This window comes from Cryptococcus depauperatus, chromosome 1, assembly GCF_001720195.1.
Source record: "Cryptococcus depauperatus CBS 7841 chromosome 1, complete sequence".
In the NCBI taxonomy this organism is placed as follows: Eukaryota; Fungi; Basidiomycota; class Tremellomycetes; order Tremellales; family Cryptococcaceae; genus Cryptococcus; species Cryptococcus depauperatus.
Window position 1 is genome coordinate 2,302,018 of NC_089468.1, and position 16,538 is coordinate 2,318,555.

A 16,538-nucleotide genomic window follows, 5' to 3' on the forward strand; every position below is an offset into this window, starting at 1 on the left:
CAGCTGTTATACTAGTGCTAGACATGATTCAATCAAGTAATTCTCAGCTTGCACGCCATAATAAGCTGTCCAATCACTAATGCATACCAAATATAAAATCATCCGCTCTTCCCTTCTGTGGCCTGTACCAGTTTTGCAAAGTAGCTGTCGTTGTTGGCCTTCAAGTTATCTGGCGAATCAAATTCCAAAACTTTGCCAGCACCAAGCACCAACACCTTGTCATAGTCCATCACGGTAGAGAGACGGTGTGCGACAGTTAGCACGGTGCAAGAGTTTGCAAGTTCTCGGATGGACTGCTGGATAAGGGCGTCCGTCTCAAAATCAACAGAGGCGGTGGCTTCGTCAAGAATAAGAATCTTGCTGTTTCTCACCAAAGCGCGAGTAAGAGCGACCAGCTGTCTTTGGCCTTGACTCAAATTACCACCACCAGCAGTGATGCGAGTGTCGAGGGAGAGCCTCTGAGGAGTAATAGTGCCAGAGCCACTAGACTGACGAATCGCACCGAGACCGGAGGATTGCAGAGCGTCGTTCAGCTCAGCATCATCATGTTCACCAAAGGGGTCGAGGTTGAAACGGAGACTGCCTGATAGGAGGATCTGAAACGTGTTAACTCTGCTTTTCCATGCCATCAAAGGCACTCACAGGATCCTGAGGAATGATGGTTACATGGGATCTGAGAGCATGCAGGTTGATCTTGCTTGTGTCCACCTTGTCAATCAACATTCGTCCTGTCGTAGGTAACATTCTCAAAATAGCTAACGCCAAAGTGGACTTTCCACTTCCCGTCCTTCCAACAATTCCGACCTTTTCACCACTCTTGATGGTCAGTGAAAGCTTATCCAAGACCGTAGGACCGTCATCAGAATACTTTGCCGAGAGGCCATCGAGGACAAGCTCGCCTGATGTGGGCCATGCGGCAGGAGGTTGCTTGCGTTCATCATAAGTCGGTTCTTGAGGAATAATAAGGTAGTCTTGAACACGCTATTTCCGAATTACCAATGAATTCCATGTATGTTGATATAGTGACTCACCTCGACAGAGTTACCCTGTACTTCCATCTCATTGACCATCCTGACCCACCATAGAATCATGGAAGAGAATGAAATTGCCTGAGAAAGGGCAAAGCCAGACGTAGAAGCATCCATTCGAGGACCATACACTAGGAATGCTGCCAACGATGCTGCAAAAAGTCCACCAAGCATGTCAAGTCGGATATTTATCCATCTGTTGAGGTTGTAGCTATAACGCTATCAGCACCATGGTTTTCTAATTTACAAATACAACAAGATGTCAGCTTACAACTGGATTAAAACAAAGAAGAATTTGAGAACCGAGTGGTTAGCGAAAACATAGGCACAGGTAATATCAGCTCACAGTAGTGGCCGCTCTTGTATACTTGTCAGCTCTGCGCTGAGCCTCAGCTCGAAGTTTTTGTTGAGCGCCGTAAGCTCTTATTGAGACAATACCGTTAACGGCTGCAGAAAAGTGAGAGTACAATGGACTCTTGGCGTTAGACATTTCTCGCTGCAGATTTGATTAGCACGAGAAGAAGGTAATGAAATGGTCGTCCAACGGACCTTGACGCTTAGTTGACTGTGAATGTACATTTCCCCAATAATGCCACCGAGGACACCTATGAACTGAAGTACACATATCAGCTTGAGGCTCTTCTCACCTATCAAAAGACAAGTTGAAGACTCACCGCAACAGAGATAGAGAAGAGAGGGACAAGCGATACAACAACAATGATTTTGAGCACCATCCCAATTGTCACATCAGCAACAACTGCAAAAGTCTATATATCGATTAGCTCAGTTTTTTTAAATCATATCTGACGGACCTCTGTAAATGACCCATCAATAGATTTCATGTCCTTCGTGAATCGACTAATGATTCGTCCTATGGGCGTAACGTCCAAAAACCTCATATATGCTCCAAAGATACAATTCACTAGTCGTTTGTGAATTTCTCGAGAAGCCTTGATCGCGCCCATGTAGAAGAGGATGGCAGATGCCGCAAGCTGGATAAGGCCGATCAGGACAAAGACAAAGTATAAACCGAGATAAAAGACGACGGAAACTTGTTTGGGGTCTTTGGCTTCCTCGTACGCACGAGCCCAGCGGCCGAGCCAGTAATTCTCAAATGAAGACATGGCTTGGCCGCCGATAAGAAGACCAAAGTAGAGGAACCAAAAGATAGGCCCCCCAAAAGTCCTGAAAACGATTAAATACTGTTTTGTTAGGATACTTGCTGACCCACCTAAAGAACGCAAAAAGAGTTTTTTTAGAGATTCTCCCCTCACTTTTCTCCTCAGCCTGTATGAGTCTGGAGATGGACTTCTTCTCATCTTGCATCTCCTCTTGCTCGGTCTCCTTTATCTCATGTTCTTCGGCAGCTTCAGCTTCTTCAAGCTCACCTTCTGATAGAGCACCTTCATTGATGGAACCTTGGCTTTTGACCGTGCCATCTTCATTGAGAGTGAGCACAAAGTCGGCTACAGGGGCGGCGAGGCGGAGATGATGTGTCTGGGTAAGGTTTGTTAGCCATGCTTCCTGTGCATCTGTATGATAATCAATCGCACAATAAGCAATATAGTTCTATCTTTGACAAGATCACTGTTCAGAAGGTTGTCAATGATCCATCTGGATGTGAGTGTGTCCAAAGCCGAGAATATGTCTATCGCGACAACATAAGCGCCTAATCTGTATCTTTGGTTTATTCTTACATACCATCAAGAAGAACAGTAGCAGTCTTGCAGTATATAGCTCTGGCAAGGGTGATTCTAGCTTTTTGGCCGCCACTCAGCGTGATACCTTTTTCTCCTACTTCAGTCAAGTCGCCATCGTCAAACAATTTCAAGTCAGGCCCAAGACCGCAAGCGCTAATGACTTCCCAGTACCTGGTATCCTCAAAAGGCTCGCCAAAAAGGATGTTGTCACGAATAGAATCGGATGAGCACCAGCTTTCCTGGGCTGCATATGATACACCACCTTCACGAGGAAGATGGTAAAATGCGCCTTCTTTTTGCTCGAAATGGAGTTCTCCTACAAGTGCTTTGAGCAGAGAACTTTTACCGCTTCCAGTGGGTCCGGTGATCAAATTGATTTTGTTTTTGACAAATGTGGTGTTTTCAATTATGAGCTTGAGTGACCCCTCATTGTAATCATTGGTTTCTGTTGAATCCCAAGTAAACGTCGCGTTCCTCAACCTTATCAAACCATCATGCTCAGCTTCAAGTTGTTCTGGCGTTTTGATACTGATCATTTTGCCTTCGGAGTACTCATCAATCATTTCGCTCTGTCACCATGTCAGTTGCCACTAGTAATTAGTTCGCGAAGTTGGTGACTCGCCTCGTACAAAAATTTGTCAAGACGGCGAATAGAAACCCAAGCAGTCACCACGGAATTAAGAAGATAGAAACACTACACAAATCAAAATTGAGACGTTCATCTGGATTTTACAACCTAAACTCACCATTCCAAATTGGCCTTTAACCAGCTCAAAGACAGTCATACTCGTGAATACTGATTCTTATCAGCGGGCATTCCAGTGCATTATATTGAAACATGGAAGCTCACCTTTAGCTGCCGTCAGTTGACGCTTTTGAACGAGGGTATAGACAGCAAATGTTACAGTCATGGTAAGAACAGGCAATACGGTGTTCAGTAAGGTAGTAAAGCTATCGCCATTATCAGTAGCGAATTCTTGAGGGCATAAACCTGACTACTAACAGATTCATTAATCTCCTTTGCCATATTAAAGTCAATTCATCTTCTCTCTTAATTGCTACTCGCTCCTTTATCCGATCCTCCCAGCCGAACATCTTTATAATCCTGAGCGCGTTGATAGACTCGGTAATGGTGTCTATACGAGAATCAGTAGCGAGCATTCGCTTTTGTTGGAACTGAGCGTTGAGTTTGGTGAGAAGGCCAGGGAGAGGTAGAGTTGCAAACATAGTGATCATCCCGACAAGAGAACTCCAGCTGAGGATTCTGTACAAGAGAACAATACACAAGGCAAATTGGATAGGAGTGTATATAAAGATCAAAGCAAGATCGCGTCCTTAATTGTTCTCATCAGTATCAGCCTTTCAATCAGAGTTGGATCACTAACCCTCGATAACAGATTCAATGTCTGCTGCCATGAGGACATTGATTTTACCTGCCAAACCTTGGCCCTTCGACTTTTTAGCCTCCTCATCAGCGGCTGCTTTCCTTTCCGCCGCTTTGTCCTTGCTGGATCCAGCAGCGCTGCCGACCTCAGTTACCTCGCCCGACTGAGGAACTGATTTTACCTGATCGTTGCTGGTAGAGTCATCCGCCTCCGTATTACTGTCTGAGCGGTGGATAAGCTCTGCAGGAGCGCCAGGGGCATGATCGATGACTTCCTCAACGATTATCAACGGGGCAGATCCTTCACCTTGCTCCATTTCCTTGACTTCCTTTTCCCTATCATCATCGATCTGATCCTTCATTCTCAATCTCAGCGCATGGTCAAAAAGAAGTTGTGTCAGCAGAGCCTCGCTTCGCACTATGAGTCGCGTAGTAGTGACTAAGTAGAGTTGTAAAGCCAAGGAAGTCACGGTCGGACCAAGGAAAAGAGCAGCAATCCAGACGATGGGCCGGAGACTATGGCCTTCGCCATTATTTTCAAGGTAATCCAGCAGTTGGTTAATTCCAACAGATCCACTCAGTTCAAATACGCCAGCGATTGCTGCCATCACCGTGATGATGACGATCTCCTTTTTGAAGACGGAGGCCAGACTGATGAAAAGGTTTCTAGGCTTGAGTCCTTTTTCTTTACGTCGAACAGGGTCTAGTTTGTCCTTGTGTTGCTGTAAAACAATGATCAGCGAACATTCTGGTCACTTGGAGATTAGATTTTGTCTCACTGTGTAAAGGAATTCGGCTCGATCATAGTCTGCCAATGGATGAAGCTCTTCATACGACAGCGACGGTGACTTCCAAGCTCTCCAAACTAGTCCGGTCATGTACTCAAAGAACAAGTAAGATAGTAGCGAAGCAGTCTGTTCTGGGTGAATATCTTCAGGAGCTGTAGGGTAATTCGGGTCTGCAGGAACATAAGTCCTGGGTCGAATGAGTGGCATGACTATTGCAGAAACGGTGAGAATGGATAAGCGAGACCATGTGGTAATGTTGTTGGTATCCGTCGGCTTTAGATGATACGTCACGAGTGGCCACAAGTCTCTGTAAGCGTACATAACCCAAGCAAGGAAAAGGAGGACATCCAGATGAGCGATAAGGCGTTTTCTAAGAGGTGTCGCAGGACGAAGGGTGAGGAGCAGGAAGGAAAAGAAAAGGGTGTACACCTAGGCAAGGATCAATATGATGCAACCAGAGCTGTAATGGGAATGGTCAAACGAGTAAATCGTGCTCACATAGAAACAAGAAACGCCAAACTCTCCCCATTCCAAAGTGGAGTAATCGTTTGAGTGGTGCTTCCCCTTCTTCTTCTTTCTACCCCAATGCTTTAAAACCCCCAAACCATCACCGTCCATTACATTTGTCACTGGCAAAGGCGCCTCGGCTCGAACAGTTGCCAAAATGCTTAAGCCCAGCAGGGCGCAAAGACATAATGTTCGGATGACCTCCAAGGTGAAAAGCAATGAACCAACTTCCTCCATCGACCGAACATGTTTCTTGAGATCCGACCACAAACCACCAGATGGCATAGACGACGGTAACTGCTCGATTTCCACCGCTTCCGTATCAGCTTCATCGTCAGCCAAAATGGGTTCATAGCCCTTCTTCCCACATGATTTGACAATGACTTTCCAAATTTTTGGGACAAGCCAATAAGAAAGTAATACCAGAGCAGAAAGTGCCGCAGATAGTGGAAGAAGGAAGAGGCTGTGTCGCATTATGAGAGGAGGTGGGCTGTATAACCATCAAATGAAGTCCAGTAATGTCTGACAGCTTACGGATTCTTGTTCTTGGAGCTTGATATCTCCACCACCCACTCTGGCACAGAGAAAAAGACATACTGTGCAATTCCTTGCACATCCATCTTGTATGCACAGTGCCGATTATATCAAGTTTTATGGTCAATAAGAAGAAAGAAAAAAGAGAAATCGATCTTTGAAATAAATATTTTCCGCTTTGGTTCAGGCACCATTGTTGACTCATTAACTTACTCTGCCATCTTGGATTTTTTTGTAATCTAGTTAGAAAATGGAATTCTAATGCATTAATTTTCAAAATAAGTCATTAGTCCACATCATGACATGCAAGATTATGTATAAGTTTTGTCATTGCATTACAACCCTGCAGTAATCTTTCCAACTATAAAGAAGCAGCTTGAGATTAAACCGCTTGAGTTTGTAAACTGCTTGACACGTTAGCAAACGTCTTTATTCTCAGCTCATCTTATTGTCTATATAACCTCTCAGAGATGCAGCGGTAGATCCAATGATACAACTCTGTCTACACCATCTCGCATTGCTTTTCTGAAACATGAAGGACCAAGGCATCTTTCACTTATCTATGGTTTAAGGTGCCACTCCAATGTGCGAGGCAGATGTCAATACTGACAATCCAATGCATTGTTTCTGAATATGTACTATGCTATATGTATCTGTCCATGCAATGAATGGGGCGCTGCCAATGTAGGCATTTTTTCTGTAATGATATGTTGTGTGCTGAATGATGATTGTATGATATAAATATCTAAAGGTGCAAAGCGCTGTGCTTCTTTTAGTCGTTGTTAAAAACCCAATTCCCGTGTTTATCACCCTGCTAAGCCAGCTATCCAGCAGCAACGCCAAACACCTGCCCAAACTGAATGGTGGCCCTCAACTCCTCTTGTTTCTGTTTATCCTCGTCATCTTTGGCAAGCTTTTTCTTGCCACTACCGTTTCTCCTCATGACAGGCACTACTACACCCTCACTGTTCTTCCTCACATCCGTGATAGAGGTAGAACGCGACCAGCTGGGCAGTATTTGAGAAGACTCATTGTTTCGTAGAGAAACAGGAGACCTTTGAGGAGTAGGCGGTTCCCTGTTTCGAGACAGATCTAGATCTTTCATCCTCTCTCTTGCTCTAGATCTTGATCTGTCTTTGCTCCGTCTATGCGAGTCTCGTCTGTTGCGGGACCTTGAAGGGGCCTGTTCCCGATCTGGAGGGTGATTGAGAATCCCGTTGGAGCCCGTCATGACTGGTTGATGCTCTTGCCTCTCTCTGCTCCTTCCTCTTGCACTGTCGGCATTGGAACCTTTGAAGAAATGGGTACCTTGCCTAGAAGGGCGAGAGTCCTCGCGAGCCGCCGCATGACGCTCAGGAGAAGGTTCAAGTCTACTAGGAGTGAGCTTTGAGACAGCAGGTGCAGGAACGACCGTGTGAGCATAAGAGTTGGCAATCAGAGGAATGGGGTCTGAACGTGAACGGGAGAGTAGAGAACCTGAGGCGACAAGAGATCGCTCAGAAATAGGAGCGGGATCAGAGGCATCAATCGCTGGAAGTTCCTCATCCTTGCCCTTTGGGGAAAGAGTAAACGGAGGAATAGCAGAATCAGAAACAATGCGTAGCGGTCGACTGGAAGGCTCCTCTCGAGTTACCATTGCAGAGCCAAGACTGAGACGGGAGAAGCCAGACTCCATGATATCCGCTCGGTCCTTGCTCTGAGATCGATTCTTGTGATTGGCTGGTAAGCCACAGGCACAACGAGGAAGCAGAGCATTTGGAGAAGTGACGCTGTTAACTGCACCTGGGCGACGACCGAAACGAAGAGTGTCGATGGAGGCACCGATGGGGTAGACAGTTGATCCCTGAGATCCAAGCGTGCCGGTAGCTTGGAGCAACGGTGAAGCCTTGGGCAAGAAAATGGGGATCTTCATTGGTAATGAAGATGGCGTTTGAGCACTAAACATCTTTGTTGGATAGGCAGGTGGCGGGAGGTTGAATATATGCTTTTGTGGAGAATCAGCCTCGGAAAAATTTGTTCTCGGCGATTGCAGTGGCGAAGAAGCCGCCGAAGAGGAAGCAGAGGAGCTGCTATGACTCGTAGGCCGTGGTTGTCCAGAGCTGCGAGGTGAAAGACCGACGCCATTCGCAGGACGGACATAAGGGCTGAGTGCCGGGGGGACCTGAGAGGTAATGACAGGACGTTCCGGAACAGCGTGCGATGCCAGGGCACCCTGGTCTTTGAGACGACAGTCAGAGGAGCAGTAAAGACTGGCCAACTCATCAGCTCGGTCCAAACCGGAAAAACAAGAAAGAGAAACTCACCCCTTGGACGGTGTCTGACAAATAAAACAGCGTTGAAAATCTTCTTCAAACATGATTTCGAGAGATGAAGGAGGTGAACGCAAGAGGCCACACTTTTGACAGATCTGTTGAGAGGCCATGATCAGTGAAAGGAACTAAGAAGAGGTCTAGAGAAGCCGTGAAGAGGATGTTGAAGGTGATGTAATGTAAGATGCAAGAGATATTCACGGCTCTTTTTCAGATGGGCAACAGAAAAAAAGACTCACTTAGAAATGCACGACGGCTCCCCTTTTTGTACAACTTGTAAAGATGAAATGAGCTGGGGCTGAAAAATTTCAACTCCTACTCCGGTCACCTGCGGGTCTTGAACGTTGACTCTCAAACGTCGAGATATGCGACAAGATGTTTTCGACGGCAACGATCTTTTATGCTTTTGCCCCAGATGTCAATTTTGCTGATTCCGACACCTGCCGAGCTCTGGACCTTTTACTTGGCTAAGAGCCTTCCGTTCCAAAGACTGGCTTTGAAGTTGACAGGGGTTGGCTTGAAAGGATGACAGGAAGTAAAGGCAAGTTCCGGATGCAACTAGCTAGGCGAGTAAGGATATGCTGTCGCTATGGTAGCAGAGATAGCTTTGGATGGATTTGATGGATGATGAACAATGGGAAAAGTTTTGAGGGCAAGATTGGTTTGGCAGTGGGATCAATCGGCCGAATGTGATTGACAAAGTCAAATCGCTTGCTGTGAGTCTCCCTAGTTAGCTCAGATAACAAAAGATGATGATAATGTAGATTGAAAACAAAAAACAAAACAATGATGAAAATGGTAATCGACTAGGATTGGGGACCAGGACGGCCGGTTATATTTTCAAAACCAGACAAAAGACAGTCGTGCAAACTCGTGCTCAGCCTTTTTTTGTCTTTTTTTTCTTTTTTTTTTTTTCTTCCTTATCCACGCCCCACTCTCCATACACACTCAACCCACAGTGTCTGTCACACCCATGTGGGCGTCGAATGAGTCACCCAGAATGCACTCTTCTCACATTCAAGACGGAATAAACGTGGGTTCGGTCATGACTGGACAGCCTCTCATGGCACGTTTGCCCGACCTCATCCGGCACAGAGGGAAATGGAATGTGGTTCTTGGTGGTGGAATAGATATACTCACCTTTTTTTCTTTTTGCTTGGAAATTTAAAAGAGAAATAAGAATGTAAAAGAGAAATACATAAAATGATTTCCGACTGTACTTTTGGATTTTTATTTATTAATCGAATTTTTAACTTTTTTAATAATTTTTTTAGCAGCGAGTGACTAGTACGTTTTTCATCTTCCAGAACAATTCAGGGTTCTTTTCTGGGTGGGCCATTTAAATTTTTCGTTTCCGCATCTATCCATGGCGTCATTGCAGATCGTCACAGTGTTCAAGCGCGGTTGCCACTATTTTCCGCGTATGCTTAAAAGGTGAGAGAGCCGGGGTGTGCTTACGTAATACGTCGATGTAGTGATGGGATTATGTAAGATAGTAAGGCCGCCACAGTCGATAACGCCGGACGCGTCGAGCTCATGTTGGTAGACGCGTCGGAAAATGTTGCGAGATTGTGAATTGCATCGACGCGTCTCTTTTGCTTTTATCATTGAGGGCTGAGAAATGGTCTTGGATAAGAGGAATGAGCCCATGGTGCAGAATACAGCTGTACAGAACGCTCTCTTGCCGTCGGATATAGTTGGGTTAAAGCGAAAGATGGACGGTGAGTTGACGCGCTGAGGAGGGGTCGTGCTGACAGTATCGTAGACGTGTCTGTGGATTGGCTGGAAGGCGAAGAGAAGGAAAATGAAGGAAGGGATAAGAAGCAATTGATAAAAGGTGATGAGACTGCTTGTGGTAACTATCTCGCTGACATGATGAATCACAGTCCAGCCAGTGGTGGATTTGAAGAGTCGTAAAGTGTTGTTTAAGCAGCCACCGATACACCGCAACTATCCTCGGAAAAGTAGGTAGCGTTGGTTTGTGGTGCTTCGTGTGCTGACGCTTTGTAGAGTTGTTGAAATTCGAAATGTTTCTCGTCGATCATCAAGAGTCTGGCAAGATGGTCCAGGAGAGTCTTCCGGAAGAGTATTGGGATCTTATTGCTATGGCTGGTCACGAAAGGTGGGCCCTGGTCGTGGTCAATGTTGACAAAGTGTAGCTCTGCCGCAACGGAGGCCACGTTTCTCAAAGCGATCAAGAGTGCTCTGGGTATGCCTGCAGAAGTTGTCAATTGCCTTTCCGACAATGTCTTATCTCAAATGGCTGGACAGTTGTTCTCCTTTTGTCAGTACGGTTTCGTTCCGACTGACTTTAACTTTATCAACAAAATACCTGTGGCGCTCCAAATTCGACGCTGGGAAGTTAAAAATCTGGAAAGATGGTTTCCTTCAGATCAACAAGAGACACTACGCATGAGGAGACTTGAGAGAGAGAAGGCTAGGCAAGATTGTCTTGAGATACTGAATGGGCTTGATGATGCGGAGAAATATCAATTGGTAACGGGCAAGGAAGTAAAGGAAAAGATTAAGGACATCGAACCTGAAGTAGCACAGGTGGGCTTTGTCTTGTCCGGTTGTAACCCATGCTAATGACTCTAGATACCTTCCAAACCAACATTGGCGCATTTGAACGAGGATCCGGATGACGTTAGCGCCGATGCTGATTCTTCACCTGTCAAGCCCGGCAGGACTCCAGAAGAAACCGAAGCTGTCCGTCTAAAAAAGCATGAAAAGGACGAGAAAAGAGCAGTTCTTGCGGAGAAGAAAGCGTGAGATTTTGAAGACGAGACAATGGATTATCTCTGACCGCTTTACCATAGTGTAAAAGAACGTGAGGCCAAAAAGAAAGAAGAAGCTTTATCTAAACAAGCCAAGACGATGAGCATGTTTTTTAAAAAGCCGTCTTTAAGGCCTTCAAACATTGCTGGACCTTCCAACAGCACTTCTTCATCAGACGTTCCTGAAACTATGAGTGATTACAGAAAGACCTTTAAAACTATGCCTTCAAGGGCAAACGTCAAGATAGCCAAGGCCAACCAATTGCTGCATAAAAAGTCAAGCGAGGAAGAGGTTATTTCGGGGAGAAAAGTCGAAGAGTGGCAAAGAAGAGGGGCGCCGGATGTCCAAGAATGGTCGTCACAAGGTAAGTCATGGCACATCATAGGAATTAAAATTCATTATCGCAGATTTTATTGTCGACCACTTGAGAAAGCATGGCCATCAGCTGCGACAACCTAGAGCGCACTTTCCTCGTGGTCTCAAGACAGTACCGATTGGCGGCAGCGTTGGTGAATTTTGGTTAGCTTTGCAAGAAGCTGAAGAGCCACGAGAAGTGCTCAATCAATTCCGTGATAGAAAGAGGTTTCCTTGGAAAACGCTTGCCTTTGATCAACAACCGAGACCCCCCTATAGCGGTACTTTTACCAAGAAATCCTTGGTTGTTGGTCCGCGAACACCCTTTGCACGAGATCCAATTTTTGATTATTCGTACGATTCTGGGGACGAATGGCAGGACGATGAGAATGGTGAAGATGTGGATGACTTTGGTGCTAGTAAGGAGGACGAGGAAGACGATGAGAGCGAGGCTGAAGAAGGAGAATTTGACGATTGGCTTGATGACTCTGAAGATCTGGAAGTAACACATTCTACGGAACTAGACTTGGAAGATCCTGTAAGAGGAGACTCATTGCCACTTAAAGTGATCAAAAAGGAAAAGGAAGTTCCGGTGAAAAAGTTTGTCAAGCTTGTGCCGACATGGAAAGGCCCCGTATGGGAAAATCGAGTCGGGGAAGAAGGGACTGAAGGCTTGGAGACATATCGCATTCAGCTACTGAATGGTCAGTATTTTGATCAATCTTGATTACATTGTTAACTTGCGCCACAGAAACACCAGATTCTATCGATCCTTTTACTTACAAGTCAATTGAGCCAATGCAACAATTCCAGACTAGCTATTCCACTGCCATAATCGGCTCAAATCTGAACGTTAAATGTCTTTTAGCTACCGAAGTTATGTCAAACAAAACCCATCAACGGCCTCTTGAACCTTCTACGCAAAAGACTACAGATCATACTGCCTCTCCGCAACCTCTGTCATCCAAATCTGACCGCCGAGGTCGCAAGGCAACGAGCTTTCCCCCTTCTCACCTTGCCGAGCTCTTTCATCTTGTTGATGGCGATACACGCTATCAGAAAGAGCTCATTGCTTTTTTGAGAGCAAAGTTTGATGCGGTTACTACTAAAGCGGCCATCGAACATGAATTGAAAGAATGTGCGATGAGGGAGAGAGTTCGAGAGGGTAAATGGAGAGTTTACAGAGAAGCTTATGTGAGTATTATGTGTTGGTGGTACATGTTGTGGCTAATGGGCGACACAGGTTGCGGCTGGCTTAGAGCCTCCTTCATCGGCACCGCCCAAAGCTGGGGCTTTAGGTGTATCCGTAGAAGAATCAGTGTGTCCAACGCAAACATCTCAGTCCAAACTCCAGCCTCTAGAAACCAAGCCACCGGTGCTGGACACTGGTGGCTCAGAGCCCATCATCATTTAATTCATGAGAATCAATGCCAGCAGATGTATGGTAGAGAATGAGCTACTATTTAGCATCAGCTGTACACAATCTCCATCTTGTCCAATGCACAGTTGTATCTTTGGATCACCGCGTCATGTATAGCCGATTCATGTAAAGACATAGGATAACCTGGATTATAAAGTTGAGATTTAAAAGTAGATTAAAGAAACACCGTATACGACACATAAGAGGCGTGAAAACCATAACTGAGAATCGTGGTATAAATCCGACTGACTTGCTCTCGACTAGATCATATGTGGACATGGTCAAAAGGGCAGATAAAGCAGTCATCGCAAATACTCTACAAATCCAGTATGTTTTGTGTTGTATATGTAGTCGCGAAACGAAAGAGTTATAAATTGAAAGCGGAGGGGGAGAAAGCGTCCGATAGAAGAATTTTGAGATAGATACAGTATACAAATGCGTGTATATAACAATCTCTGGACTATAATGATGTCGTAATAAAACAGTCAATCAAGCAGTGCACCTACTAGAGACACAATCTGCTTGGAATGCAGAGAAAAGAAAAGTGAAAAAAGAATCCGTATATATTGACAATGCGAAATGCTGATATGCGAGTTTTTGTTGATACATTGTTGGTATTAGCGCTAAAGGTCGATTGAAATTGAAGCGAGCGGACCAAACGCTCAAGCGATACATGGTCTAGAGGAGGCCGTTGCAAGGTTAATGGATGAGGTAAAAGAATCACGGCTGGAAAGAAGTGCCGGCATAAGATGCTACTCTGCTAAAACTTATCCTCCCTGTCGTCCTAGTCTTTGCTGGAACAAAGATAGGCGAATGACCTATGCTCGCAACCTGACGAGGACAAGGACTGGCGTCCAGCTCCGCGCTACTGTCTCCTGCGTGAGAAAATGAATCATTTTCGTGATCACGTTCTTCGGTAATAGTACCATTGCCGCTTGAGCCGTTGCGTCGAGCGGTAGCGGCAGAGGCTGCAGCAAAAGCAAGTGGTGGACAAGGAGGAAGAGGGCGGGAAGAAGGAAGGTTTTGTTGTTCACCATAGGTGAAAGATCGGGTTCGGGCAAACTTGCGAAAGACGTGCAAGTCAGAGTCACGTCGCTCAAAGTGCTTGGGGTCGTCCATAGGTGTGTAACCTCTGGGATCACATCGCTCGGGTTGGTTTCGGTAAAAGCCACAATAGCCACCTTCAAGAATGTATATTTCAGGATAGTAGATTTTGGGATAGAGAACATTGTTGAGGAGGCGATCACGAGATCGGAGATGCTTTGCAAACGTGGGCGCTCGTTTGGCGCTAAACTCACAGTGAAAGACGAGCACTACTGACTGGCCATCTGGCAATTGGCCGCTCCTACTGGGAACTGGTAATGATTCGCCGCTGGCATGTAAACCATCAGAGTTGGAGAGCAAAAGTTTATCCAGTGCGTCCATCGAATTGACATTAATGGCACCCTCAATGTGTCCGCCTTCATATTCATAGTCAAATCGACAATCAAGTACATGGTAGCGCTTGATTTTCTCAGTATATTTGCCAGCGAGCAAATCATTGAGCTAACCATATCAGAATCGGCACATTTCCTAGCTAATATACACTCACAGTATTGGGCGTAATTCTGACCAAACCATCCTCTTTGACCTTGTGGCAGGGCAGGATCTTGCCGTCAATCTCATTATCTCCAAATCCAGGCAACCCCCCCGGACCGTACGGACTAATCTTCTTGCCCTTACCGATAGGACTGGCAATCTCCTCGCCAGATGCTGCAATGGACGCACGGGTAGCTTTACATCCGGGGGAGCCGTCGATCCTGGGCACAATCCTTGTGCTATACCTCCTCGCGTATTCGGCGTGGACGCCAAGAGAAGGAGAGTTTTCAAACTCGCTCTCGTCCTCGTCCATTTCATGTGCAGTATTTTGGTCGCAGACAGAAAAGGCGCGCCTCATGGGCGCTATGGCAGCACGGGGAAACGTACCTCCCGAAGTACTTCCCAGCGTTTGTTTGGGCGGTCCATAAAGAATGGGAAAGGCAGAACTGGCAGAGGAGACACGGGTAGGGTCTCCCGACGCCGAAGCAAGGGGGCCAAGGGCGGGTCGCTTGTACGTCCCGCGACGAGAAGCAAGGGTATTGGACCTGACGTTCCCAAAAAGCAATGCACCTGAAGACGTCGCCTTGTCCAGAGGCGGTCGCACGAGGCCGAGCGAGGTACGCTTTGCCGACGGCGAGCTCGTCGACGGCGAAGCAGAAACGTCCTTGACAAGACTCCGTCGCTTCGCTGGGGCAGCATGAGATGGTGGCGCGGGAGATTCGCAGAAAAACGAACCCAGCCCCGGGGAACCAGACAAGGACAAGGGATCGTTGAAAGCAGGGGACGACACAAGCGATCCCCTACGACCGACAACTGGCGAGTCCACGTCCATCGCATCGCTTGCTGGGTCAACAGACATGCCCTACGCCAACGTTAACGGGTCATCCAAACGGAGCGACAGCGCGACACTCACCTCTGTTTGGGATACACCAAACGAAGCACAAGACCCTTCACCTATGTCTTCTCCCACCGGCCGCACAGACCCACGGATTTTGAGCATGCGACCTTCTGGCACTGCTGGAGGCAGCATCTTACCCTTGTTGTTCTTGAGCTCCATGCCACGCTGGGCGACATGGTTCGTCACGTCCATCCCAAAGGATCTGGCCTTTATCATCTGCCTGTGACTCAATGTGATCTCGGTCGTGCTGGCAGACCTGACGGCCGCTGGCCTCGGCTGCAGCTGGGTTGGCACAGGATTCGGCTGACGACACCTCAGCGAAAACGCGGGTGGCGGGGCTGGCCGGGTGGCAGCAGGACCAAAGACCTTGGACAGCGTCGTGGCGGGTGTGGGTGAAAAGTAGGGCGAGTCGCTGAGACAGAGCGAGGAATTGAAAGACTGATCGACATCGACTACGAAATCAGTCTCTGTCCTCGCCGGTGAAGGAGCTTCTGCATAATGCGGTGAAGAGAACGCGTTTGCGATTGGAGACGAGCCTAGCGCGGTCATGGTAGCAACTGGTGATTTTTACGCTGTTGCCAGTCAGCCATGCGTCTACCCAAAACGAGACCGTTCTCACCACTTTTGCTATTCGTAGATGGAAATGCAAAACAAAACCAAGTTGACCGTTGCGTGACGGGCAGAAGAGGGGGTTCACAGGGCTTGTTGTCGCCCCTGGGGACAGAGAATGTTGGTTGAAAGGACGCGTTGTTGGCTGGCCAATGGGTACAGAGCGTGAACGAGTGAGAGCGAGCGAGAGAATGAGCAGAAAGCAGTGTCTAGAAAGTGCTGCCACTGGGTGGCGCGCGACAAACAAGGACAAGAAAGAGATGGAAAAGAGAAAGAGAAAAGATTGTGGCGGATTTAATATTACTTTTTTTTCAATTTCACGCGACTGTTTTTTCCCTTTTCTCCCTGAAAGGGTCAAGTTTGGGTATTGTATTCAGGGCTTTGACGTCAACAATATATTTGTATTGCATTTGTAATCGGTGTATTACAACCGTTATCCTATTACACTTGTGATTGTGTTTCACTATCACTGTTTTTCTAATGGCCACTACAAACACTCTCCGTCTCTCTTCCACCATTTCCCAAATCCACTCTGTCCCTCCAGCACCACTACCAGAGACGGCTCGCACACAAAGGCCGCAGCGGTAGAGAAAACGTAGAGAGAGAGGCACCTGTGGTGGAAACAAACGCAGACTAGAAACCAGGCGCTAG

The 16,538-nt window shown here is 46.7% G+C and overlaps 4 protein-coding genes across 4 annotated transcripts; 1 reads left to right on the forward strand and 3 right to left on the reverse strand.

Annotated features, from left to right (window-relative positions):
• Nucleotides 1–98: 98 nt before the first annotated feature.
• Nucleotides 99–6,027, reverse strand: L203_100890 (uncharacterized protein; the record flags this gene model as incomplete). The annotated part of the gene is made up of 18 exons (XM_066210342.1): nt 99–596; nt 643–981; nt 1,032–1,247; nt 1,375–1,524; nt 1,578–1,640; nt 1,703–1,795; nt 1,841–2,213; nt 2,260–2,525; nt 2,582–2,676; nt 2,730–3,297; nt 3,351–3,422; nt 3,475–3,524; nt 3,579–3,679; nt 3,732–4,062; nt 4,114–4,834; nt 4,892–5,329; nt 5,399–5,897; nt 5,942–6,027. 18 exons carry the CDS (start codon nt 6,025–6,027, stop codon nt 99–101), a joined length of 4,959 nt encoding a protein of 1,652 aa, XP_066066439.1.
• Nucleotides 6,028–6,764: 737 nt separating this feature from the next.
• On the reverse strand, nt 6,765–8,363 carry L203_100891 (uncharacterized protein; the record flags this gene model as incomplete). The annotated part of the gene is made up of 2 exons (XM_066210343.1): nt 6,765–8,190; nt 8,245–8,363. 2 exons carry the CDS (start codon nt 8,361–8,363, stop codon nt 6,765–6,767), a joined length of 1,545 nt encoding a protein of 514 aa, XP_066066440.1.
• Nucleotides 8,364–9,871: 1,508 nt separating this feature from the next.
• Nucleotides 9,872–12,796, forward strand: L203_100892 (uncharacterized protein; the record flags this gene model as incomplete). Its single annotated transcript, XM_066210344.1, has 10 exons — nt 9,872–9,971; nt 10,016–10,087; nt 10,137–10,214; nt 10,261–10,403; nt 10,450–10,803; nt 10,849–11,018; nt 11,070–11,392; nt 11,436–12,086; nt 12,134–12,576; nt 12,626–12,796. 10 exons carry the CDS (start codon nt 9,872–9,874, stop codon nt 12,794–12,796), a joined length of 2,505 nt encoding a protein of 834 aa, XP_066066441.1.
• A 726-nt stretch (nt 12,797–13,522) lies between these two features.
• On the reverse strand, nt 13,523–15,827 carry L203_100893 (uncharacterized protein; the record flags this gene model as incomplete). The annotated part of the gene is made up of 3 exons (XM_066210345.1): nt 13,523–14,347; nt 14,394–15,242; nt 15,294–15,827. 3 exons carry the CDS (start codon nt 15,825–15,827, stop codon nt 13,523–13,525), a joined length of 2,208 nt encoding a protein of 735 aa, XP_066066442.1.
• Nucleotides 15,828–16,538: the final 711 nt, after the last annotated feature.